The following is a 27,965-nucleotide window of genomic DNA, read 5'->3' as shown; positions in this document are numbered from 1 at the left end:
AGAGTCTGATCCTGAAGAAACTCTTTGGCATGTACTTGGAAAGGAGAAAACCTCTCAAACAGCAACATTGGTCTGCCTGAAACAGTTTTTTTCTAAACATTACAAACATTCTACAAAGAACAGCTTGCTACTAAAACAATAAAAAATATATTCACGTCTGAAAGGGCCTTTAGGTTCGGAATTCTGAAAGAGAGCTACGGGAAAGGGACCATTTTTACATCAAGGTTTAAAAGAATTCACTTTTCTTGTATGTAAGACTGCCATGTAAATGAGACAGTGTATCACGTAGCAAACGATACTAACATTGTAAGAGGACTATTTTTCCTCTTGAATTGTTTCCAACTCAAAATAGATTAAATGTAGCCAGTATTTAGAATATGCTGGGGTTTTATACCTGAAAGGAAAAAAAAATATAAAAAATAACTCTGTATTTAGAGTCTGAGCATGAAGGCAAGAAACTTTCCCTGCTGCTCACTGCTAATGGCACTGACCTGTGTATGACATGGAAGAGCAATATCCAACTCCCAACAACAATAACTTTTGCATGGGGAGAAAATAAACAAATTCCTCTCTGAACTCTTGCCCAGTCAAAGCACTCACCTGTGGTGCTTTGACCCTGAGAATAAGGGTTTGGGTATTTTTTTTTTTAATCTTGAAAATCTTAATGAAAAAAGACAGCTGTTCCCATACAGCTTCCCTTCTCCATTCAGCTGCCCTTCTAATCAGATGCAACCATCTCCTGTGGATCAATAAGTGCCAGAACCCAAGGATTTCCAGCATCACATACACCTCTCTAGCATTTTTATTTCTATTTATATCACAGTAAAAACCCAAACACAAATACATGAAATAAAAATATTTTTAAACTCCATCTAACATAAGACAGGCTTCACAACTTACAAGAATATACAAAGGAACGGTTATACAAAAATTACTGGGTTCTAAATAGCTTGCAACATACAAGTATTCATAAGTATTCATTCAAATTCAAATAATTACCAATTCCCTGACAATTACATAAGTGACCTTCAAGCATCTTGAAAACAAAAAAGCAATGCAATTTCACAGCCATTTCAGTTGTTTCAGCATCATGTGCGATGGAATGATAAAATATGCACGATGAAAAAAGAACTGTGAATTACACCACAGGAAAGTATTTTGATGTATTGTCATAGATATTATCCTCTCTGTGCTGGGGAGCCTCCTGGAAGTACTGAAGGAGGGAATGATTTTGGGCAGGAGAGAGCCCTGGTGGGTGCCATCCCAGAGAAGCTCCCAGCCTGACAGGAGCAGACACATGGCTCTGCCTGGGCACAGGATGAAAGGCACCACGGGATGTGAGGGAGGAGGAACATCTCCCTGGACAGCACCTGTACAGCACAGAGAGAATATCCAGGTTCATCCAGTGCTGCAGGCACACAGGAACGCCAGTTACTGAAGGGACACAAGATTTACCTGTTATCTGTGTTCTTTTTATGCCCTCTCATGAAAACAGCTGGTTTATTACGCCATTTGTAGCCAGGCCGTCCATGCAGAACATCTCCACAATGTATATCAAGAATAACATGAGGTGGAGTTTTTAGTAGTTAGGGAAGCCTGTTCTAATTTAAATGGAAGATACTACTTAAACACTTGGTTTTCAGTGGAGGGAAAAAATGAAACTAATAGGATTAAGAATACATCTGAAATTATTCACACGAGCATGTATGGTGGGTTTCGATTAAATTTAGTTTTGTCTTTTAATCCTCTCCTATTTTATTAGCATACATATTGCTCTGCATTAGTCACTGATTATGGTTCCAATTACAAAATTTCCTATTTGCTGAATTGTTTCCTTATGAGCTTTACTCATTGTAGTAATTTTTGTACCTTTTCCAAAAGCCAGCACACATTGGACCATATGTGAAGCATAATATATGCCTCATATCAGAGAAATGGGAGCTACACTCATTATTTTATGTGCCATAGGGCCATGATCATTTGCTTTAAGTGGTCATAATGAATGAGCAGTTCCACTCTGGCAGGACTCCAAAGACACAGCTCCCATTTACAAGGACAAATAGAGGAAGGCTCCTATTAGGTTATGTATAAGTTCTATGGTTTGTTCCAATACAGAAGTACTCAATTCATCAAGCTCACTGACCTTTGGATGGCCTGCTATTAGCACTTATTTCCCAACTTCTCCCTCAATTATCCTTTCAAAACTGAACCACTTTCTTTCACTTTCTTTTATCTCCCTGGATTTTCTGGAAGTTCAAAATAGAAGTTATTGACAAATGTATTTAAAAAAGAATTGTTCTCATGTTTCTGACCAAGATAATGTCTTGCTTTCTCTTTAAATACAATAAATGTATGTAAATGAGTACATGCTTACAGTAAGACTGACAGATTTGTTTGGTTTTTTTTTAATGAATGAAAGGCTTCTTTGTAAGACAGAGTTTGCAAACAACTTTTTGTTGAAACTTAGCAATGTCTATATTCATGTGCTCTGTACCTGGCAGGCTTAAGAGAGCAAAGGAACTGACAAGAGGGGCATATTTATATTTACATGCCTCATTTTATTGTCCTTACTGGTACGGCCCTTAAGGAAGAGCAAACCTTCAAGCTTCTCACCTGAGGAAAACTATCAATATAACACCAAACTAGATCAAGAGCTTTCTAGACAAGTGCTTGGATCATGTGGAAACCTTCCTATAACAGCTCATTTAACCTTTCATGTTGAAGGCAGAAGTTCTGCAGTCCTGCCGCTGCCACTAATTGTTAAATCTTTCCTTTCAATTAAAAGTGAAGCAAAATAACAGGAACAGGGGAAAACAAACCTGAGTACAGCAGGACTTTCCTTTAGCTGAGTTCATTTTTAATACCAAATTCTCAGGCAAGGCCACTCCAACAGGCAATATTATTTTATTAAACTGGTTCCTTGCTGACACAGTTTTATCTAGCTCTGGCCCACACCAAGGTTTGCCAACTATACAGTTACAGCATATTATATAATATAGATATTTATGACCCTTACCTCATATTTTGTCCTTGCAAATTAACAGACCACTTCCACAGTGTCTGGGGAAGAGCTGTCACCTGGCTGATCTATAGCTGGTCATAAACAGGTTTGGGATTTTGCCCAGGTTGCCAGCATTGTGCCTACAAGAGGCTCATGATAAATTAAGACTAACTGTCTGCTTTAGCAGAACATTCCTAGTGCCAGACTGATTACTTGCCCCAGCTTTTGAGTCAGAACAGCTTCCAGGACTACTCCTCACCTCTGTCCTAGCCTTTACTCCTCCTCCCTTTCTACCCAGTGGTCTTGCTGCTGCTGTCCCCCATCACTGATCTGCTTCTGATCCCTTTGCCCCCAGTTCCTAAGCTTGCCCAGATGGCTCTTGGTTTTATTCTACTTTCCTGGTTCCACTGTGGCATGATGCTAAGGGGGGTCTGGATAGTGAAATACTATTTACATAACAAAAATCTGGTTATTTGGACACCTTGCAACTGAAGTTCAAACTGTGTTTGTAAGGCTAAACCTGAGATTTCTCGAGTCCCATGGTAAGCCCCGTGGCTTTATAAGTGGCTATGAAGAGTTATTCCATACCACTGTGTATTACCACATCCTCAGCATTGAAAATAGGTCCATGCTGTTGACTGCAGTGTTTGCCGGTAATTACAGGGCAGTAGATGAACATTTAGTTCAGATTCACACACAGTTTTTTATGCTGCCTGTTGGTTATCTCTTCTTGAAAGTCATCTACTCATATAGTACATTTCCAGCAATGAGAAAATAAGCTGAGGTATGTGCTTAGCTACAGTCAATAGATGCAACGGGCTGTAATTCATAACATTTTGGAAGTGATTCCACAGAAACTGCTGATTTTCAACTCAGGAGTGGTGACTCGTGAGTGAAAGCAATAACCCAAGAACAGCTGAGGTTGTAACTGGTCTGGAGCAGTGAGTGACTGATACCTCAAAGCCCAGTTCACACTTAGACATAGGTCTGGATTTAGGCCTGCCTGGCATCCATACCTTTGACACAGAAATGCCCAACAACAGCCACATCTTCTGACCATCCACAACAGACATGGCCAGCAGCAGGGAAAGTGAGGAACCTCACAACCAGCACCTACAATACAGCAGCCAGTGTCATGTTTTGGGAGTTACAGCATGTGTAAAAGATTCAGAAACAGGATCATGCTTCCACAGAAGAGCTAAGATTTAGATCCAGTAGTTGAGCTCAGATGACATAGTTAATGAAAAAGGAGGTAGTGTAAGTAATGTTAATGACTGCTTTATGATTTTCAGAGAATAGGCTCATTTGCTAATTATTATGGCATTTTTTATCCTGCAATATAATCTTTATTTTGCTAAAGTGAAATATGTGAAATAGAGAAACTTCATAATCCATAAATGCAAACTTATCCCTCTTACAGATAAAGGTCTGCTTCTGGACTGCATTGACATTGTACTCTGTACTACACTGTCCCAAAGCTATCCATTAATACTGCAGCATATTCAGATAGACAGACCTCTCAGATCTGGTTCTAATGTAAAAATTGGACACTTTCACTTCTCACACTGCCAAGATCCTTCCAGTCATGAGTAACTTCAGAAATAAAGAACTATCATCCTACCTCTTAAGATAATGATAACCTAAAAGGGTAAAAGGCACTTGGATTTATGTTTCCAGTTAGAACTTTTTAATAATGTGGGGAAATGATTTATTTGTTTTTTTCTTGTAACTGCATATAACAATGTCTTGAGACAATGCTTCCTCTGTAGATCAATTTGTCTCTTCCTCACATAATTCATGAAAAAGGCCTAGGCCAGCAATACTTTTTTTTTTTTTTTTTTTTTAATCTAGGCTGATCTCACCAAAAGAAAAAAGTAAAACATTCTAATATCATAAGAAAGTTTTCCATATCAAGACCCCTCATTGTATTCAAATCCTTCTTCCCTGCAATATCAAGAATAATTAATATTATAGAGTTCTTATACAGTCTTTGAAATAATATTATTTCAAATCACAAATTCCATTGCACTCCAGGACAAAATAAGTTTTCAATGAGGTGTCACTTATCATATAATTATATAATTAAGAGAAAATAAAGGTTAATATGTAAAATAAGAGTCTTCTAATAAAGTCTGGATTATATTTAGTTCTTCTATACAAGAATAAAGTGACCTACAGCCCTGATTTGGAATAGCTGGAAAGCTCCCTGATAATCTTAATGAACAAGGTGCTAAATGGATTTTATATGCAAATTATTTGATGCTGCTTAGTCTGGACAAGAAAAATCTCATGTCTATGACCTTACCCTTTACCTCTGGCACTCCTTTCTCTACAAATGGCCATGGTTTTGGCAGTGATGCACAAACTTGAATATATGCAAAAAGATGAACTTGGAAAAGCAGACTTCCCTTTTATCAGTCACTCTTCTTTCAAAGTCAGGGAAGAGAAATACCCACATTTATTCTCTCACATTTTGACCTACATCAGACACTCCATCCAGCCCTCAGAAAGCAAATGTTAGAATATCTCGTAACTCAAAATAAGAGGCTCTGTTTACACTGAACTGAACCACAACTCTGAGAAATATTAGTATGGGTTTCTCAACTACTTCTTTTCTTTTGGAGGGAAGAATTAGATAAGAAGCAATGGCAAAATAACTGTGAAAAGTTATTACTGCTTAAACTGAAATGCAGCTCTTCCCAAATGTTTACTTTTCAAAAACCAGTGAACAGTTCACAAAATTCACACATGTTTAATCCTTTCAGAAGACAAATATTGCTGAAATGTGTTAACATTTAACTTAATATCAACAATAGAATATTCACAGAATCATAGAATGGTTTGGAAGGGATCTTAAAGACCATATGAAATAAATACGTGCAAGTCACTGTGCACGGGAACAGATTGCCCAGAGAGATTGTGGAGTTTCCCTCACTGGAGATATTCCAGAACCATCTGGAGACAATCCTGTCCACATGCTCTGGGATGGCTCCATTCTGTGATTCTGTGATCAGCTATTCACTGCCTGTTCTGGCACTTTCCAAAAGTGTTTGTATATTGCTCTTGTTTAGAAACCATTTCTCAAAAAGAGCAGAAGAGGGAGCACGTCAGAACATTAAATATTTTAACAGGCCCTGACAGTCAGAGCAAATGGCTTCATCAAGTAGACCACATGAAAAAGAAATAAATATATACACACACTGAATCCCAAGTGGTTTACTGCATTTTCATTAGTCATTACTGAATTGTAAAATTTTACTATTACTAAGCGTGTTTGTAGTAAGTATGTTTAACTATTTAACAGTTTATGGCTTGTTTTTAAAAAATGTGCATTACAACATTACTCTTTTATTATTGTTGAATTTAATCTATGGTTTATAATATGACTATTTTATTAATGTTGAATTTGATCTATGGTCACTCTCCGAGGGAATTATTGCAAAGAACTACTCAGTTACAATCTCAATGCAGAAAGTTCAGTGCTGTGGTATTACAGAGTGCTATAGAGTTCTCAGCTGTTTGCATTTGATCTTCCTTGCATTCATTTCACTTTGTTTTCAAGATTCTGGGATGGGTTTTGTTTGTTTGTTTTTGTTGTGCTGGGGATTTTTAACAAAATCACTATTTATAAAAGACTATAATTTCAAGACAATTTAAGGAAAAGGCAATTTCAGAAATATGTATTTCAGGATGCCATACAGACACTATAATTTCCAGAAAATGGTACAAAGACAGGCAAGTTACTTTCTGTCTTTCTACTTCAAATTACGTATGGTAACTTCAGTCATTTTGTTGTCATTTAAGACAACAATTTAGCACAATATGGCAATTAATATTTCCAAAAATATGGGAAAGTCTGACTAAGCCAAGACAAAAACGACAATTCAGAAGCAAAGCATATCGTACACTTTGGAGTTGACACTGCAGCTCAGCAATGGCCAAATGCTGCTTATACGTGGATGTTCAAGAACACTTAATACAAAATGAAGACAAAGGTATGAATAAATCAGAGTGCCATGGCTTTCTCTAGGCTGTCAGATATACAGTATTAGGGAATTTTAGAAAACAGTCATATTATCTGAATTATTGCTCTACTTGCAACAGCTTCTACAGTGCTAATGACAAGTTATAATAAACACGATGAACAAACACCACAGATGTTTATGTATAATACATACTGCAATTGGCAAGCTGTCATCCTTACCCTGAAGAAGCCAAAACTCTAACCATTACATTTTCAAGTAACTTTCATTATTCCTACATGACTTAGGTGTTTCTGATGAGATATTCAGAACTTTTACTTCCCATAGGTCTTTCTTATGGCATCAACTGAAATTCCCAGAGAACCATTAGAAAGCAAACATGGAGGCATCAAAATTTCCAGACTTGTAGCTTCCTTCTTGACCTGCAAGTCTTTAACACCACATTTTTGTCCATCACATCATTCCAATATCTATACTTCTATCCAGTATGTTGTTCTGATAAGTTTTCCTCCTCCCTAAAAGAACTTTATTTACCCCACCGCTGCATAGCAGACTATCAAATCCACCTGTTATTGCCTACCATCATTCCATTATGGGCATATCTGGCCTTTTTTAAAGTCCTTTTTAATATCTAGGATATCAATCCCATCTAATCTGCACTATCTTTTATTTGACTTTATTAAAAAAATATATCAATCCAAGAGATAGAGAAATATCTATTAAGAATAGAACACAGAAAAATGTCTGGGTGGCTGGAGAAAGGATCAAGTCAGATACACACATCTGCTTTTCCCTGGCCTCTTGCCTACGAAGAGCCCAAATCCCCATTAGCCCATTATAGCACATAACCTCAGGAATTTCCTGGAGCAGAGATGACACCAATACTTCTTTATGAAGTGCCAAAGAAGTGTAAATAAGTGTTTCTGTCTGTGGTGCAGCAACAATACTGAAACTGTCAACACTTCCAGTCTTGGCCAGCTCTCCTCTAAGTTATTGGATGCTTAAGAAGAAAACTTAAAAGGAACAGCTATAAAAGGGAAAAAAAAGCTGACCAAAATGAGACTATAGCCTCCTGGCAGGGGACTGTGAAGTATTTCATAACAGGAGTTTTGCTCTGCCAGCCCTGATCCGTTCAGACTAAGTTTATATGGGGTTTGATGGGCAGGCTGCTCGGGACTGCCATGGAAAGCAGCGCTTGCTCCTGTGCGAGTACAGCACTGAACAGAGTCTTTAAGTAATCCCAAAGACTTCCCAAAGGGCAATTCACAGAATGAAGCATTTTTCAAATGCACCAAGTCTTATCCTAAACAATGTCAGAAGGAGAAAAGAAAATAAAATTTTTAGCTACTGTAAGAGCTCTGGTGAAACTTCTCGCAGTGGATGACAGAAATCCAGCATTCCAGCTGGGAGTGACCGGGAAATCAAACTCCAACACTCCCCTAAAAGCTATTTTATCATTCCATCCCATGTGCCTCAAAGACTCAGTCCCTCAGCAAAGAGACCATAAGACAGCAGCTTTAGTGGGACTTCTGATCAGTAACTGATCTCCTGCATTTTGTAAGCATCACACTCGATGCTTGAACTAGCCATTGATAGAATTACCTCAGACATACGTATCACACTGGGTACGATCAGTTTCTTTAGAGGAAAAAAATGTTCTTTCTTTGCTTTATGGGCTATAAGAAGGGTGAGAAACCTATTGAATTATTTTTGTAATTAACATGCTTTGAACTACAAAGTAGCACCTTTCTCTATGTATTCTGAGGAGACCAAGACATGTCTTTTCAATTTTTAAAAGACTGCAGTGCAAAAATACATAGGTATTAAAAAATATTTGTAACCAAAAAATGAAATGGAATAAGAAAAACCAGGTAAGCTGCCAGAACACAGGCCTAAAAAACCCCATCGGATCACCTAAAATATGAGAAAGTATATCCAAAGGGCCATGCAAAAAAAATCTGACGCTCTTGCAGATTAAAAACCTGAGAGTTGATTATTTATTACTTCTTAACTCAATACACTAATAAAAATAACAGGTTTTACTAGTGCCTTAGATGGACTTAGGATCAAAGACTAACTAATTATGTGGCCAACTACTTTCCTATCACTCTGTGTTAACAAAGAAAAAAGTGCTTAGAAAGAAAACTGAATGCTTTACGGCATGCCCAGGACTGAATAAGGTGGTAGATTAAGGGGGGGAAAAAATCCTGATTACAAAGTCATGAAATTTACTAAACTAGGACCTTTTCTGACGTCAGAGAGAAATAAAGAGAATGCAGAAGGCATACAAAAATCCTGTTTAGTAATCCAAACATACAGTAGAGGTGGAATATTACTGATGCAGAGATTATGTGGGAACAGTTATGGCATAATCCCTTCACAAGTCTCTATTTCACCAGCCTTGAGCATTTCTATTTTCTATCCATCATTTTCTGACTGTCTGTTGGTTTGCTTCTTAGCTCAAGCCTGCATAGGATAATAGGCTACAATTACATTAACCGCCTTTCATCTCAGTTTGAATTAAATTTGTTCTGCGTGCCAGCATGAAAATCTGTCCCCAGTCATTTTGCTTAAGTCAAGGAATAATAAACTCCCTCAGTCCAATAATTTAGCCAATGGTTTTATATTATGAAATATTTTTTTAACTGAGAGATAGTATCAAAATCAGTATTTAAGAGGAAAGATTCAGTTACAATATTTGTTAGTTGTGTGTATATATTTTGCATTATAGAGTGTGATTTTAAAAATATTTAAAATACAATTCTTTCCTGGGTTGTTTTCACATTCCTAAGGTCTTTTTTCTCACTTGTTTTCTGACTGGGTTTCTAAGTCATGCAGAAGTTATGCTATAATCTTCGACATTTCCCATAACTTAGTAATGCAAAATATTTTAATGTCAATTGAAAAACAATTCTGGTGACTGAAATGATCCATCATGTCAGAAAAACAAAGTACTTGTTGCACTTTCCATAAATAAGGGAAAGAAATCAACTGAGAGAACAGTGGAGAGATGCACTCTGAGGCGAATCCTCTTTTGGGACTATCAGAGTGGAAAAAAAATCCAACTAATTTGCTCTCTATTCATTCTAAGTTTCTCTTCTGGATTCTCTTCTAAAGTAAATATAACTGGGATGACTCTCTGATTTCAAAGTTCTACTTCAGGAGTGACTTTGAAGAAGTGTTTTGAGCACCATATCAGTTTTGAAATCACAGAATATTTAGAAGCTATCTTGAATTTGTTGATCCATAATATTCACATTATTCGTAAGAATGAGCACACATTCAAAAGTCAAAATAATAAATTGACAAACATCTCATAAGAAACAGACAAGAGCTATAGTGAAATGTCGTGTTTTAAAAACATGTGCACTATATGACCTCCGGCCATACAGAAGAAATTTTTGACAATCAGGTTTGAATTCTAGAATCAAGAAGCACAATTTTCTGTAAGGAACATTCACAAATTTTACCTATCACTGCTAAATCTGCAGAAAACAACGTTCATATAAAATGTTACCTGGCAGTTTTCGTTACGGTGTGATAACAGAATGTATGACAATTTACTGTAATATGAGCATGCAGAATATAAAATATGATACACTATTCAGAAACACAGAAAGCTGTATATATCTGGAATTAAGGTCAATAAAACCACTATGAAGGAAGAAGATGTATTAGAATAATCTTTGGGTTGTACTATTGAATGCTTCTTTTCCATTTCTAGCCTTGTATATAACTGGAATAATTCAACTAGAACTTCTACCATGTTTATAAAAAAGCTACATTAGTCACCATTTTTTTCTTTCTTCATTTTCCCTATAAAAGTACTGTTTGCTTAATATTCATTGTAGTTTATTTTAAGGCCAGTACTTAAATGACACCTGTTGCAGAAAATTTCATTTGATACAAACATAATTCAAACAAGACCCAAGAGATTCTTAGGCTGAGGAAATTGTCAAAGGCTGAGGACACACAGGGAGCATGCATGGGTTCAGATATTTCAATTAAAAGAATCAACCTCCTCTGGCATAGCAACTAAGTCTAAAACCAGTCTATAATGATATCAGAACTTTAACTACATTGAAATATTCTAATATTGAGTAGACAATGAAAAACAGGCCAATGCAACGACATAAAACTGTGCACAGACAAAGCTCAAACAAAAGCTTCTGATGGACAAACATCAAACCACTTATGAAATCACATATTTAGCTATTTTCAAAAAATGCAAGAGCAAAAGCAAAAACGTAATGGTACAGGAAAGGTTTCATAAAAGTCAAGGACAAAAAGATAAGAGAATTAAGAAAACAAAAACATCCTAAAGGTTTTTTTTCTACCCTAAAAACAGGCTGGAAAATGTATTTAATTTTATACACATCAGGGTGGTATAAATAAAACAGAAAATAAAATGGAAAAAAAACCCTACAGTACAATTCAACAAAAAATGCATTTTCTTTTTAAAAAAATTCACAAATAATGGGTTTACATAATTCCCACTTATGAATCTCAGAGTTATTTAACTTACAAGTGGTTGGCACTGAACAGCAGTGGAGCTGTTCATCTGCTTAGATGTGCTACTCCCTCTTGTATTCATAACTATAGAGGAGGCAATCCTTCTGTTCAACACGAAGCATTGATTTATACTTATTTTTCATTTCTTACAATCACCATTTGTCACCTTCAACTTTACCTTTCCTCATAAAAAAAACCCCTTTATTTACCAAGTACAGAAAACTCCTAAAAAATAATGAAAGAAAATGAATGAATGAAGAGAAGCAAAGCATTAGGAGTGTAAAAAACTTTGTGGACTCGTTTGGAGAAACTCCAGCTGCTATTCTATAGTGACATTTTAGAATTAGCCTCCCAAGAGCAGGGGAAGTAAAAAAGTAAACCATATGTCCCCATTCTCACCAAACCAAGGGAATATCCCCTCTTAAACCTAAGCAACAAGGTGTTATCATGTTTTAAAATATTTATCTGAATCAGGGCCCAAATCTGTGATTAAATCAAGACTCTACGTAAGAGAGGATAAAATGACCTAAAGGAGAACAAGATGAGATTTTGTAGCAGCTGTTAGAAAGTAATTGCTGCCCTTATCTCCTTACGGATCTTGTAAGAACTCATTTCCAGGACAAATATTTTATTTTAAGTCTTCTTTATGAAATCTGATTTATTAAATCTCTTTCAGCCTGACTGTTCCTTTACCCTTTAATTCTTATCACTTCTCTGTGAGCAGCCCAAAATCTTTTCTTGCAGGACAATGAGCCCTTTTTGACACATTCTGTATGTTGGTTTGCCAGTGTTGCTGCTCTCACTTTGGCCTCCTGCTGTAATCCAGTATTCCTAAATTTATCTTCGCTCTGTGCAACACTGAGAAAAAAAGTGTTGTGGCAGATCAAATTTTCAAAAGTGATTATAAGTTTGCTTTGATTCTAAATCAGACTCCTGACACTATTTAAAACAGTTTTCCTAGCTAAGTTTTTGCTCAGCCTTCTAGTACTTTGTTCTTTTCTCAAATTGCTGAAAAATTCCTTCTTTGTAATATAGAAATAATAGATAGAGATGGAAAACTAAATCTTTAAGTCAATCCTTCTGAAGTGATAATCTAAGCCACTCAGGCTTCAGTGCTGAAGTTTAGCACATCATCAGGTTCTTGGATTGATTTATTGCCTTGTAATCAAGCTCCCCAGCCCCATTATCTAGTCAGCTGATAAATACCACTTATTTTTCAATACATCCACAAGAAAAAAAAACCAGAAAGCTCAAAGCATGCAAAGGTTGTGTAGCTTAATTTACATTTTATACTATCTAGTGGTGATTACTCAGTACAGAAGAAGAAAAGAATAAGGGAGCATTTTTAATATTAAGACATTATTATCTTTCAGCTGGTGAATACAGACAGAATTGCTCTTATGTTATTTCTTCTTGCCTTATCAGTTATCATTCCCAGTAAATACCTTGCATGTGATGGAGAATTTACTTTTTGTATCTAATGTTGTGAGTTTACCTTATAAGAGGTAAAATATTACATATATTTTTCAGTAATGTTTATTGTAATTTGCTGTCTTTTCAAGTTTACATTATTTCGTGCCATTCACACAATAATGCAGGCTAAGAATGAAGGCAAAGAAAAAAGGATGTTTGTGCAGGCACATGTGCTTATATATGTTCTGCCTGCAGAATTCATTATCCCGGGCAGTCCATCTCCTAATTTTTAAACAGGAGTGAAAAAATATTCCTCTTAAATAGACAAAGCTGCAGCAAGGAAGAATATCAGTACAGGGAATCACAATAGATTTCAGTGACCAAATAAAGGATAGGACTTCAACCACACTTCTGAAGCAGCATAGTTTTCACAGCCTCCTGTTGTTCATTATGTTAATTGTTAAAGTACAATTCAGATACCTAGAGTTTTCTAAGCAACTCTAAAATGTTATGTGCAGTTCCCTTATCTACTCAACCATTCCAAGAATGGAATTTTTATTTCATTTCAGTTCCCCATCACTAATGCAGGAGTGGCACAGAAAGCCTCTGTAGCACCACTGTACTTGGGCCATGAGGAAGCATGAGAACATGGGCTCTCCTGCAGCAAGGGCACAGACAGGGTTAGGATGGAAAGAGGATTCAATATATAAGAAAACCTGCTTGACTGCCAGATGTCTGCACATGCAGCTGCAGCAGAATGCAAGTCTGTTGGCAGGCTCCTCAGGATGAGGACTCCTTAAGCCCAATTTAGTGCTGTGTAATTGATGTGCACAGTCTGAGTAATTATCAGAAGCTTCATGGACAAAAAAAAAAAAAAAAAAAAAATGAGGACTAATGCATTTCTCACTCCCACGTCTTAATACCAAAACACATTTCTTAGTTCTCTCTGTGCACAGCTTTAATCTTTTGTGCACATTCTTCTAATACTCTTGGCAACTACTGAAGCAATTTAAAACTAATAACTGGCAACAATGTCTTAACTTTGAAACAAAAATTGAAACCAGAAATAAAACTATTCCAACCAAATTTTCATCTATATGTAAAGATATGCAATTGGCTAGAAGAGGAAACAGAAAATGAAAACGGCAGTAGGAAGATGCATATTTCATCTATTAGAGACCATAAGAGGAAAAGAAAAGCAATCTTTCCATCACCAGGAGATTTCTATCGAATAATGTCTTTAGTACCCACCTGACCTAGCCTTTCCTTATTGCTCTATAAAAAATTCTTTTTTTCCCTTTCTCAGTAAATAAAATATATGAATATCACCAGCTGAAGTTGATGGATATATCTATCAACGAGTTTTCATCACATTGCAGGTTCATTTCTTTTAGTTATTTGTAAGGTTTTGAAAATATAGATTTGAAAATAAAAACAGGGTGTGGTATTTTGAGCAAGTTGAGCACTGAGCAATCCATATCAAGCACAATAAAGAGACATTATTCCAATTTTAAACTGAGCTTTGTGTTGATAGCTCACAGAGAGCTCTGAGCTCTCACACTGGTATTTTCTTTTCCCATTACTACCTCTACACTTGCACTTCCTTGATGACAAATTGATTAAACCAGATGTCTATTTCAACTTTAACAACTCTTGTACCAATTACTAATTACCATACTAATGGCCTATCAGATGTGAATTATAACCCCAGATCTATGCTGCACAATTGATATTATTTTGTCTGAGAGTTAAGAACTGAGAATAATGAAGAGATTTTCAGCAGCTTTGAAAAATCACAAGAATTGCAGTTCTACTGAGAAGAATTTGAGATCCAAAAAACCTGTATTTTTAAACTCACAATTTAAAAAGAATCAAATATTCGGATTACTATATACATTGAATTTGTACACGGAGAATAAGGAAAACATGGGTATTTTGGATGGATCTACCTTAGAAAACTGCTTTTTCTTTAAATAAAAACCATATCCTCCACAATGTATTGACTTGGATAGCACAAGCCCTGACAGCAGACACAGAGTCCCTTCAGCCTTTGCTCAGTCCTCATCAAAATTCCCCCATCAATTGGCTGCAATAAGCACCAACAGCAACACAACCATTTTAAAGCCACTCAACACCCACTGCACTATTGCAAACCTGGTTTTCAACAGAAAACAACTCTTCAATAGGCAACATTTTCAGTTAACTGTAAATAAAATCAGTATCACCTTCAAATTATTCAACCTGGTTTTTTTTAATGCCAAACTTAATACAGATTCCATTGGAAAACTGTTTTCATTGTAAATTCTCCTTGCACACTTTCTCTGCCTAGCTGAAAAAGAATGCCTGGAGTGCAAGAGGACTTTGTTGCATCAGTTCAACTCATGAAAGAAATACAGTGTTGGTTAAATTCCAACTCACCTCCCATTCCATATATATTTTGAATTTTCCACACAGTGACATAGTAAGGAAAATAGTTATTTTGACAGGCAATATCCTGATGCTTTATTTGCATAGTGTCCTGATAATTCAAGAGAAAACTATTCTGAAGTAATTCCTATAAATATACTTCCAATTGGACTTAATTATAAAGCTATTTATAGCTTTCAAAAAAAACCCGTTTTAATAAAGTTCAGACTACATTCAATCAACTATCTCAGAAAATGATGGATATTAATAACATTAAAACACATTAAGTATAGATCAGGTCAAATAATCACTTATTTCTATCTAAAAGGATTTTTCCTTAAACTAAAACAGAAAAAATATTTTCAGTCATTTAAAAGGCTTGAGTGCTATTCATCATTTACTAAGAACTGATGCTTTGTGCCTCACTAATTGGTGTCATTTCAGAGAGTTACAACTTCATTCAAAAAAAAAGCAAAGCCGAAAAAAATGGAAAATGTGAGTTTTGGGAGACAGCCAATACTATTTAATAAGCTCACCGTAGAATCTTTCCCATCACAAATCTCAAAAAAGGTCAGAATTTACATGAACATGCACAATACACTATTTTCAGAAACAGTTGGGGTTCCTTTGAAATCATCTAAACTTTACAGACCACTTTCAAATGAGAAGAAACCATATTATCTGTCTCAAAACTCAATATATCTGTGACCCACAACAATTTTTCCTTTTTTTTTTCTTGCAAGTGGAGTTTCCATTACTGAGTACTTAAAGTCTAGCAGCACATAATGAAATACCAGTTTTGTGTATTGAAATCAATGTCTGTAACTAAATCATAATTCTCTTTACAATATAACTCCATTCTCTCTAAATTTCAGCCAGCCAAACCTCATCTGTTCAGATGATCAGTTAAGGAAAATGAACCAATTCTCCTTTATCTCTAATAAAATACTATAGAAAAATCTTATTATTTACTCAGTAGAGTGGTACCACAAATGACTCAGGGAAAGAATTTAATGAAGTTTTTTTTTACTAGAATATATTTAAATACTTCCACCAGAGAAGGTTAAATATCTATTTTATCCTTGGTGGAAACCTCAAGAGAAAGGGGAAGCTGTGCAAAGCTCAAACAATTAATACATCTCCAGATGTAGCAATCCAATAGTCAATCAGTATTGATTGACTGAAAACTAATTGAACCTTACCCTAAATTGAAAACTAATAAAAAGAACCTACTTGCTTATGAAACAACTGAAAATTGATGGCTTTATATAGCAAAACCAATTTTTTCTATAAATAAAAGAGTTTCTTGAAAGGCACAGTAATACTGCTGGAAGTTTTTTTGTTCAGTACTTTCCCTTCTCTCCTGTTCACAGAATTGGCAAACTGTTTCTGTCTGTGATGCTACAATGATCAGCATGGATGGGGACATGTCAGAGCCCTTTGGTTTTCCTCCTCAACTCCTTTCCAACACATAGGAGCAATAATGATACATAATACTTTGACAAGCCATTTTATGATCTGTATCTTCTACAGCAGCCAAGATCCCCTGAAAAACCACCAAAAAATTAAGAGAACATTGAGAACACTGAGAACATTGATTTCTCACGTTTACATGTACTGTTTACATGAAACACTTACATGTACTGAAACTGACAAGAGTTTGTGTGTCATAAAGGCAAAAATAATAAAATATGTCAAATTCTTTGTTCTAGATACCAAGTCTATAAAAAACTGTACTAGCAACATTTGTTTTCTGGAAGATGATCACCTTGAAAAGGTTTTGTCCCCATAAAGTTTTGTAGGACTGTTTACTCTCAATTTTTTTTTTTTAATCTCTTTAAACATTTGCTTTCCACAAAGGAAATATCACTTTCCTCCCTTCTGCTCCATAGTTAATTGTCCAAAGCGGACTGCAGTAGCAGTAGCCAGCAATAATAATAGTGATGCAGAGGGTTGTTACTGTAACACGGCATACATTGAATTTAATCAGTTACAACAGAGCAGTATATAATAGAATTTTTTGAAAGAACTCTCTGAAATATCTGGTTTTGTCAGTCACAACTCAGCTGATGGATTTTTTCTGATGAGAGCAGGATAAGTAGCCAGAAAAGCCATCAGTTATTTTCTTCTCCTTCTCTGAAGTGAACAACTTATCTTTAACCAAAGCAGTAGGAAGGGTAAACCAAATTCATACTCTACTGGAAATCTGTGTTTTTTCTCCCTCCTGCCAGCAGAGAAATTCACAGATCCTATCCTACACATGGCAATTTCTGATTTGTGAGATTAATTACAGCTCCCATGAACAATGACAGTTCGTAATCCAGCCCCAGCAACATGAAAGAACAGAATATTTATGTTAATGGTTAACAGAGGTGGTGGATCAGGATAATCAAGCTGCATTTATGTTTTGTGGAGACCCCAGCACTACACCTGGCAGAAAGGACAGACTATAATGTTGGGGGTATTTGGTTCAGGCAGGTGAGGAAAGACAAATGCCTTGTGGAGCCACATGTTGAAAAGAAGATTGTCTTTGCTGTCAGCAGCCTCCTGCAAGTGTTTTCTGAAATCTAAACACTCTATTGGCCCTCTTTTAAGAAATTCTCCAGTCTCTTTTTCATTTTCTCAAAGCAGCAACGCCAGGAGATGGTGTAACTGCAAACACCTCTCCCACGGGGCTGATATTTCACAAGAGCTGTTCATACTGAGATCTGGCTTATGTGACTGATGTTACTCAGCATCCCTAACTCTTAACAGGGTTTTAGTCCTGGCCACAGAGCAGCATTCCCAGGTGCCTCCATTGCACACCCTGAGAGATGCAATGCAGCAGAGCCCCGTCATTTTCAACAGCTTGAACTGGGGTTAAAAAAGACAACCTCTAATTGTAAGTCTTTGCAACCTATTCTGACCCTGTCTGAGACTATGAAAAAGCATTGGCTATGCAGATATTTGCAATTCTGCTTTAAAGCTAGCCCTAGGCAAGATGTAAAGCCAGCCCAATCCACAAAGCCCTTTGACCGCTTTCTTTCCAAAACAAGCACAGAAACTAAAGCTACAACTTTGCAGGGTAAGAAAAAATCAGACTCAATAATAAAGCAATTTTATGGCAGCCATAACCTCCCTTTCTCTCTTGCTCCCAGTAACTCTTCCATGGGGCACAGTCTATGCTTGTTTCTCTTTTTCCTGTATGAGTAAACATCAGCATCACTCTCACTCCTAATTTCATCTCTGTCTGAACTCAGTACCTAACTAATTAAAGGCAGAAGTGCCTTCATCTTATATTTAGCTTTAAATCCTTATGAGTCTATTTCAGACATAAAGAAAATGCAAACTTTTCTGTTCTTTTCAGCTGTGCTATTCTATTTTAATAAAAATAGCACGTAGAAGCATTACCTTAACTGTACATCCCTAGACAATTGACACTTTGCACCAAAAATTACTAGCATTTTATATAAAGAGGTTTGCCTTACAACAAATGCATCCTGAGCACTGGAATTCAAAACAGATCTCACTGGCATGGGATCTGTGAAAGGTTTGGGCAGCCTGCCCTTTTCCACTGCTTCACTCATATAACCTGCACCGAGCAAAACTGATTATTCAAATGCCAGTCCCTGGATGACACGGTCATGGCACTGGAGGAACAATTGTTCAGAAAAAGAGATTCACTTCTTTTAAAAGAAAATCCAGCACCATGTATTTTTCAAATAGGAAGGCAAAAATATATTAATTAACTCTCTATCCAGCATGCATACAAACATAAACCAATTGGGCACAAGAGACAAGGACACTGCTTGCATTCCTCCTTTAGCCAGGAGCGTTTGAATCATTGTAAAAAAATACCTGTTTTGCTCTGCACTTAGCATTTTTGGAGGTAGCCTGAAGAGGAAGTAATGACTATGAAATATCTTTGAAAACAGCTAAAGCCCAGTGGTGAGAGGATTCTCTTCTGTTGAACTTGCCAAACCAAAAGACATTTTTATATACATGCATACAGCCAGTTACGGAAGATCCTAATTTAGAAGCCAAAGCAAAATTACTGTATTCTCATGAAAGAGAAACTCTCATGCCCAAACTGCTCTCCATTTTCCAGACAATTAGTACTAAAATCAGAAAGATTAAAGGCATATTTCATAGGGACAGAACACAATGAATTCCCAAGGTACAAAGCTCTTTGCAAGGTGCTTTGCAGTTTCTCCCTCAGCTACCACCTCATCCTCACTTCTGCTCTGAGAGCACTGTCTTCCAGGAATGATACATGACATTCAAACTCTCATTATTTATTTATGTAAAACTGAACCATTTCCTAAATAAAATGTAATGTTTGGATGTAACAATGCTTAACAAAGTGTAGTTTCACTTACAGAGAGACTGCAACTCTGAAAGATCCCAGAGAGCCTTATGAACTTTACATATAATATACTAAATATACCAAAGCAAAGTGAGCCTACTGCAGAACAAAAAAAAAAAAAATCAACAGAAAGGCCAAGAGTGACATACAATACTGCCAAAACCCGTATTTTCCTTTTCTTCAAATTTTAGATCTCAAATGTTTCAAGTGCCTTCTGAGGGTTTGAGCCATTAGAGTGCATTTGGGTCATGTTCTGAAGCTTTGATATTAGACATATTTTTTAAATGAAAGCTGTAATTTAAGAAAAAAATGATTGATGCAAGAAACATGAATTAAAAGAAAAAAAATAGCTCAAATCCTTGAAAGATCTGACAATAATTACTACATGTAGAGCAGAAAATGAGTACATTTAAAACATAAATGTACTCATAAATGTTGAAGTAGGAGTTTTATTTTATTGTTCTCCTTAGAAACCTAATGATCCAGCACTGTGAGAACTAGCTGAGGGCATGAACCTGTCCTTTCAGAGGCAAGCTGAAATTTTCAGGCAGTTAAATAAGAAGAGAGGCAGTTGCTAAACCCACCAACATCGCTAAGCTCACCAACAGCTACATGACAGATTTTGTTGTAATTCTCCTCCAAACGTCATGGAGTAACATGCATTAGCATGTCAAAGTTTTCTCTTAAACTAAAAAATCAAGAACTGAACGCAGCAGGAACAGGTAGAAAACACCTCCTATCAAACACAATCAAATATGTTAAACTAATGGTGAAATATTATCAAATGATAGAAATCGGGGGAAAAGTGTTGAAATCAGGAAAAAAAATGCTGTTTCTGTGGTAATCTAAACAACTAAATATTACACTTTTAAACTTTACTTTGGAAAACCACCAACCACCATGGTAACCAGCATTAAATGGATTATACCCTCAATCAGGAAAAGACACTTTCTCAATAGAATAAGGGGGGTTTTATTAAATTTCCAGCAATAAGAATTCCTTTTTTGTCTATTTGGTTTTGTGACTTGTGTGTGTGTCTCTGATAAAGGAAGTTCAAACCAAGTGAATTTATTGTATGATTGCTGCCAATTCTTCTCCTACTGGAAAGCAGCAAGAGAAGCTCTGTGTGGAAATAATTGGGAAAAGATTTACTCTGCTCTCTGCAAATAAAGCTGCAGTGATATCAATAGAATGGTGAATTTGACTCTTAACCCAGTATATTTTTTACCTGTAAGATGAATTCTACCATTTTGTAGAGGGAAATTATACAGAAGAGTATGACTGGATATTTTAAAATCTTATTCTTATGTACAGTAGACTATCACTAAGTGCTTATTTTTTATGCACGGATCCTTACATTATTAAATAGCTATTTAAAGCTTACATACAGAAAAGATTTTTACCAAATAAATATATTTTAATAAATACAATAGTATTTCTCCCACTTTTACAGAAGAGGTATTTCTAAGAAATTAATGGTGTGGACATTTATTAGAACTAAAATGAGCAATACATTTTAACTTGAATTTATCCTTCTTACAACTATATAAAATATACTATGAAATATGAGATTTAAAATAATACTTTTCCCCCAGTATTTTCCTTTCAACAAGTAATTCTTCATTACAGAGATTTTGAAGTCAAATTTTAGCCCAGTTCTTACATGGTGATGACAAAAGCTACAGACACACTGTCAGTGAAGGCTTTCACTTGCAAGAACCCAGATTTACTGAAATTCCTCAAAGAATTATTCAATTATTCACCTGATCCCATAATTTTCATATTTTTCTTCCTTGCCTCCAGCAAAATATCTCTCATTTAATATCAAAATTTGAACTTTGAAACATCCCCTTTGCATATTCCACACATTCCCACAAGTCTATTCCCCGAAAAGTTTCCTGTGCATAATCCTGCATATGGATACACCAAAACATATGGAATTTTGAAAACCCCTGTCAATAGAATTTTATGAGAAAATAAAATTAGTAAATAAAATGTTAGAGAAAATTAAATAAAACAACTGCCTTGAAGCAATAGTTTTCCCCTAAAAATATGGTTTAAGTCACCATGATATTCCTGTTACTACCAATTGCATATTTCATTTTCAAAAAATTAAGGGGAAAAATAAAAAAACAAGTATTTTTAATTGTATCTGGTTTTAATGTTTACAGTCTAGTTACTTAGAATAATCAATCCATTCCAATAATTTCCTTGTGATCAGGAGATTACTAAAAGTTTTTACCAACTGAAACTACCAACTTATCAGAAACAAAAATATTAACATTTGACAAATATATGATCATGTGATGTGATCATATGATCAAGATCATATATGGTCATTTAAGAAACATTGTAAAACAGAATGCAAATGTTTGCTCCAAGCTGCTTTACAACACTAATTTTAATTTCAAATGGCACTGTACTTCATGCCATCCAACAGCACAATCAAGAAATGAATGCAACTGAGAGATGGGTATGCTAAAAAAATACACAAATAAATAAAAATAAAATAAATAAGAAATAAATAAATAAGATCTTCCATAAAATAAAGAGTTGATAAAGTAGGGAGGGAAAAATAAAAGAAAAATAAAAAGTGTTGTAAACTTTCCTGGATTTCATAAAACCTCTGCCCACAAGGCATGGTGTGTACACAACAGAGCCCTGCAGCTATGATTTCTTAATCAATAGGATTCTTGACAGAAATATCAATCTATCTTTCTCACTGAACAGCCAGAGTTTGGAATGTTCATTGAAATACTTATTTTAGCAAACCACAAGGTTGCAGGTTTGCTGCTGAGGTTGTAGGTTTTTAGCCTAACCAGTCAGTAGCAAAATAACCCCAAAACATTCATCCAGAGCAATGGAGAACGGTATTCCCACTCTGAATCAAGTTTCAGATTACTTACACAGAATATTAAAAAGTAATAAATACAAGGAAAGCATTGAGATGATTTTTGTTCCTCCTAATCTTCTAGATAATGACTGCACATATATCTTATGATACATTCAAGAGAGGTTGGGAGTGTACAAATTATTTTTAAAGAGGAAATAGTTTTCTATTTTTTTAAGTATAATACAAAATAAATCAAGTTCATATTCTTCATATGAAGTTAGAATGAGTATGGGACTGCATTCAGTGACTCGTTAGTGATTGGGGTTTTTTTTAAATATTTTTTTATGCTCTTCTTCTCCTGATGTTCTAAGGAAAATAGTTAAAAAAACATTTGATTGAAACTTCCATGTGTGAGTGGAAGTTTCTCTCTCAAAACAACCATGAGAGTAAAATGAGAAATTCTAAATGTATCATGTAATGATGTCCTCCAATTAAAAATCTGTGGTTATTTGCTTAAGTACCTATGAATCCAACAGATGTTAATCTCACCATCTGAAATGTCATCATAGCCAAAAAAAAAGAAAATTGAAAAAGGCTGCTGGTTTTATCTCATCCAAAAAAAAAAACCTCACCAACACTTAAAATATCAAATGTTTTAACACCGCAGCTTGCCCTGGACAAGCCTTTGGTTTGTGTATGAATCTAGAACAGGAATGTATTACATGTGACTAAAAAAGAGATTTTCAGTCTGAAACTGCAATTTTAAGTTTACTCTTGAAAAGTCAAAATTCAAATTCCTGTTTCATCTGTGTTGTGGAATTGCTGTAACTTCTGACGAGGGAACTCCACAACTAGGAAAACCAGAATTTCTCTTCTAGTTCAGTAAGCGGGATAAAAAAACTTTTTAGTATACACAAACTCAGGACAGCAGACTAATACAGCTGAGCAGCACAACCAACCACATGAGAAAAACGTTCCAAATCAGAGTGGAAAAAACAGTGATGAAACAGACACAGGACAAAGGAAACAACAATCACAGAGATACATGAAAGACAGGCTGGGGTGAAGGCCTGTAAAGGGTGCCTTATACCGAGGGTAGTCAGTAAAGAATTGGCATTTTCAGCACTGAAACTGTTTTCTGTGGTTCAGGTGTTACAAAGGACAGAGAAGAAATTGTTGTCTTTTTCTTCCTGTTCTTTGTATATTTAGAATGGCATCAATACAAGTCCAGAGCTGGTAGCTGATAATCAGATCACTCATTAACACCTAGAACTGATAAACTGTATGGGCACAAAAAGAGGGGGAAAAAGACTTCTCAGTGAAGACTTAATTCAGAGCTTAAAGATATCATCATTCCAGCTTTTGTCATGATAAAATTCCATCACTTAGTCCTAATCTTGATTTCCCATCTCGTCCTGAGAGTTTTCAATTAGCTGGACGAAAAGTCCCAGAGGTAGCAGGGGAACAGTAGAGCTGCCAGCACAGCTCTTTCTCACGGATATACACAGATCCTGTGCTTCAGAAATTTTTGTTTCTTTACAATTTATCAAGCAAAGTGTTACAGGTAGGATCCAAGCCAAATCATTGAGTGTATCAAAGACAAATTCAAGAACCCAGTGTAAGTGGACATCCTGTGGCAGGCAGAGCAGAAGCTCCTGGCAGCTCTCCCTGCTAGGGAGGAGTCAGCTGGATTCATGTGCCCTCTCCCCAGTTCCAAACAAAACTGCTAAGGTAACTTTGTTGCCAGACACTATTAAAATAATTATAATTGCAAAATGAATAAAGTTCCCATTAAATAACACGGTGTACCTGACAGAACAGACTGAAAGAAGCATCTTAAATTCAAGGCTATTCACAATTAATTTCAATGTGTTATTTCTCCTATTTCATAAGTTACTCCACTTCAGCACTTGATTGCTCTTAGTACTCCATTTGTTGTGAAGGTACAAACTCTTCCTCTAAACACAAGAGGCTATTCCAGTCCAAAAAAAAAAAAAAAAAAAGAGTACTTTCCATGACAGGTCTACACATTCCTATGGTCTTGATTTTATGATGTGGGAAAATGTCTAAAACACTTTAGTAAGGTTCCAAAACCCTAGAAATTGAATCACTGTAGATTCCCATCAAAATAAGTGACAAATGTAATTAATGTAATTACCAACTCGTATGTATTTTTCCATACAAGAATGTTTTAAAAACTTAAGAGAAAGGAAGACAAATAGCAGTAATTCTCCAGTTTGTTCTTGGAAACAAAATGAATTTTTTAAGAGTCTTCAGTGCCCTCAAAACATTACTAAAATTTGTGATGTAATTCATGTAACTGAAGTCTAAGTAATACTGAAATTTCCTGAGAAATGTAGGGGAACACTATATCCACGTCTAAAACATTAGCAGGTCAACCACAAAAACCAGTACCAAAACAAGGATATGAAATGAGAAAAATAGTGATTATTCACTAATCAAAGATTGCAATAACTTTAGGCTCCATTTAATTGTACTCACAGTTGACACTGGTCTCCTTTGATTCCCTTGGTTGTGCAGAAACATTTTCCTGTTTGCATGTGACAGATATTTGCATGTCCACTGCATGTGCAAGCTGTAAAATCAAAAAGGAAAAATGAGATTTCCTCAGTCATACTTAATTTGATAATTAAATGAATATTCATAGTCTTTAATACTTCATCCCAAACACATTTCCTAGAAGCTGTATTGAAATATGTATCTATTACTACTTCAATTATAATCTTTTTCAGAAAAATTCACTAGCATATCACTGACTTTATTTTCTGCAGAGTTAAAAACTATTTGTGTGTCATTAGAGGCTGTCCTCCACAAATTAAGTAACAATAGTTTGAGAAAAGCCATTAAAACCTACCATTTCAATAGAGAAAACTATTCATAATCCATCTTTGCTACACAGGGTGAAATCCTGACCAATGACAAAATTTAGTTTGAAATGTCTAATAAAGTATTATTGCAGATGTTTGGCAAAAGATCTAATATAATTGGAACTCTTGCTATTGACAAAAGTGAACAAAAAGAAACCTTTGAAACCATTTGAACAAAGACAGAGCAAACTACAGGTATAGTCCACATGAAGAATTTTATAGAAGCAGGAAACAGGCAACTTTAAAAGCTCCTGGAATCTGAACTGAAGGAGAATCACAGGAGCAACATCATCCCTCCACTCCACTCCAAGGCCAAAGTAATCCCCTCCACAGTGGTCTGCTCATTGCCACTCTTGCTGCCTGATAGATTCTCACCTAAAAAACATTTTCCTATTCCCAGTTCTTGAGCTCTGTTCTTCCTTTTCCTTTCCATGTTTATTTGTATTATTATCTTGTTTAGGCAGCGTTTTTTATTCCTAACCAAGTGTACCAAACTTACTAATCTCACCCTGGTAAATGTGTCAATACATCCCCACATCAATGGAATGACTCCCTGCTAATATTCACACCACACCCAAAGTCTTTCTTTAATCCAAAGTAACTCTGAACCTACCATGATGTTCATATTAGCCTTTCACTGAAGTTTCAACTATGACTAAGATAAAGGATTTGACAGATGAGGTCCTGCTTGGGAACAGATATGGTACCAAGTGGTGACCTGTATAAGATAAAAGTTTATTCTCTACTTTATAATCTCATATTGAATTCCTATCACAGACTGAGTTTTAAACTTCACTTATACTGATAACGAAAAACACACAATAAATCCTTCTTTGACACTGTCCCATCCAACACATACTCTCACCCTTCTGCCACAGCCTAAGACTAATAGAGAAAAAGGTACTAGAAAATGTAAAAACCTAATTATATGTAAGATATTATTGAAATAATATGTCCATTTCAAGACTCCAATGGTTTGTTCAGCCCTCAGAGGGCTCATTAAATAGCTAGCTGAACTTAAGGAAGAATTCTTATTAAGGAGGTGCCAGGCATTCAATCTGTCTGCAAGAAACACCAGACATTTCTATGCAGCACATAGTGATGCGTGATGTTTTTCTCTGGTTCATAACATAACACTTCTGAAAAATACCTGCAGTTACCAAAAATCCTTCACATTGTAATTCTGCTATCCTCTTGACACTACATTGAATGTTCATTGAAGTGCTGCCACTACATTATCAGTTATGTTTTCCCAATGCCATTCATGTATTCCACTATGCATTTATGGAATTATTATTTAGGCACTTTAAGCTGGAAAGGCCTCTTCACAAAAGTTAATTTTAATTGTGTAAATCTTTGCAATGCTTTCATTGAAAAATATAGGAATATATTCTTAGCAGCTTATTCTGCTTAGAGTTAAGTGCTCTTAAAAGTGATGCTCCCTTACAAGACAGCACAGAAGTTATAAAGGAGCTAAAAGGGTGAATTTTGAAGTACATTCAAAAAGCTGTCAGTGTTTTGACGAATATAAAAACTATTGCAAACTAATCTTAATTGATTGCTCCCACAATTATTGCTCATTTAATAGGAAGCAAATCACAAATGTGGAAGTGGAAAACGTAAGTGATTATATAGCAGCTGCACTTCAGTGAACATTTATTACTCTCGTTCAGCAAGCTCCCATTAACCTCACTGTTCCTGGATAATACCACGGAAAAAGACAACACCTTTGCATTTACACTTTTTAAATCTAGAAAAAATCTGTTTCACAGCAACATAAGCATTTTAAAATATGCTTTTTATATGCAGTTAATTATCTCGAGCTTGCAAGTTTGTGATGAAAAATGGATTCCTACCAATCTGTGGATCTCTATGTGGGGGTAACCAAAAAAAAATTAAATTTAGCCATCACTGCTGTTACTGAAGCAAATGTGAGTGCATGTGATCAAAGAAATGCAATAGCAGAAGCAGGACAATGTTGAAGGACATTTGGAAGAAGACTGACATTCTTCCATTACTCCAATATTTCCATACTCTTCTACACATATTTTCTTTAATATTTTTTATTTGTTTCTCTCTGCTTAACCACTCTCTCAGTGAATGGTTTCTCCTGGCATAATAATGTAGCCAATAGTTAAAACTGCAGCTAAGGTAGGATCTTTCCCAGCCTAAGGCTACTAGTTTTACTACCTTGAAACTCAACAAGTCTTGGGATCAGTTTTAAAATCGTATTTTGTACCAATCATTGTAAGCTGGCAGAAATCAGGAAAAGACACGGAATTTATACTTTCCATACTTTTTGAGGCCAGCACTTGAGTTCATCCATTGAAAGGGGTGTCAAGAACTGGAACAGGCTGCCCAGGGAAGTGGGGAATTCACCATTCCTGGAGGTATTTGAGATGTGTGGATGGGAGTGAGGTTTTGTGATGGGCTTGGCTGGGGTAATGGTTGGACTGAGTGAGTTTAGAGGTTTTTCCCAAACTAAATGGTTCCATGATTCTGTGTACGTTGTGTTGCATCCTTGGATAGAAACTGATTTCAGCCCAACTTCAAGTCTTCCCATACTACTCTTCATCTTCAGCTT

General features: G+C 35.7%; 1 protein-coding gene across 4 annotated transcripts in view; it reads right to left on the bottom strand.

Moving 5' to 3' along the window:
* Positions 1-27,965, bottom strand: part of ATRNL1 (attractin like 1) — a 435,696-nt gene that overhangs the window by 279,247 nt on the left and 128,484 nt on the right. For all 4 annotated transcript variants that reach the window (XM_038140021.1, XM_038140022.1, XM_038140023.1 and 1 more), the window contains exon 20: positions 24,996-25,089. In XM_038140021.1, coding sequence (XP_037995949.1) covers positions 24,996-25,089 — 94 coding nt within the window. The remainder of the gene's footprint in view (positions 1-24,995; positions 25,090-27,965) is intronic.

Source organism: Motacilla alba, chromosome 6 (genome assembly GCF_015832195.1).
Source record: "Motacilla alba alba isolate MOTALB_02 chromosome 6, Motacilla_alba_V1.0_pri, whole genome shotgun sequence".
NCBI lineage: Eukaryota > Metazoa > Chordata > Aves > Passeriformes > Motacillidae > Motacilla > Motacilla alba.
Note: the sequence above shows the minus strand (reverse complement) of the source record. Positions and strands in the feature narration are given on the sequence as shown.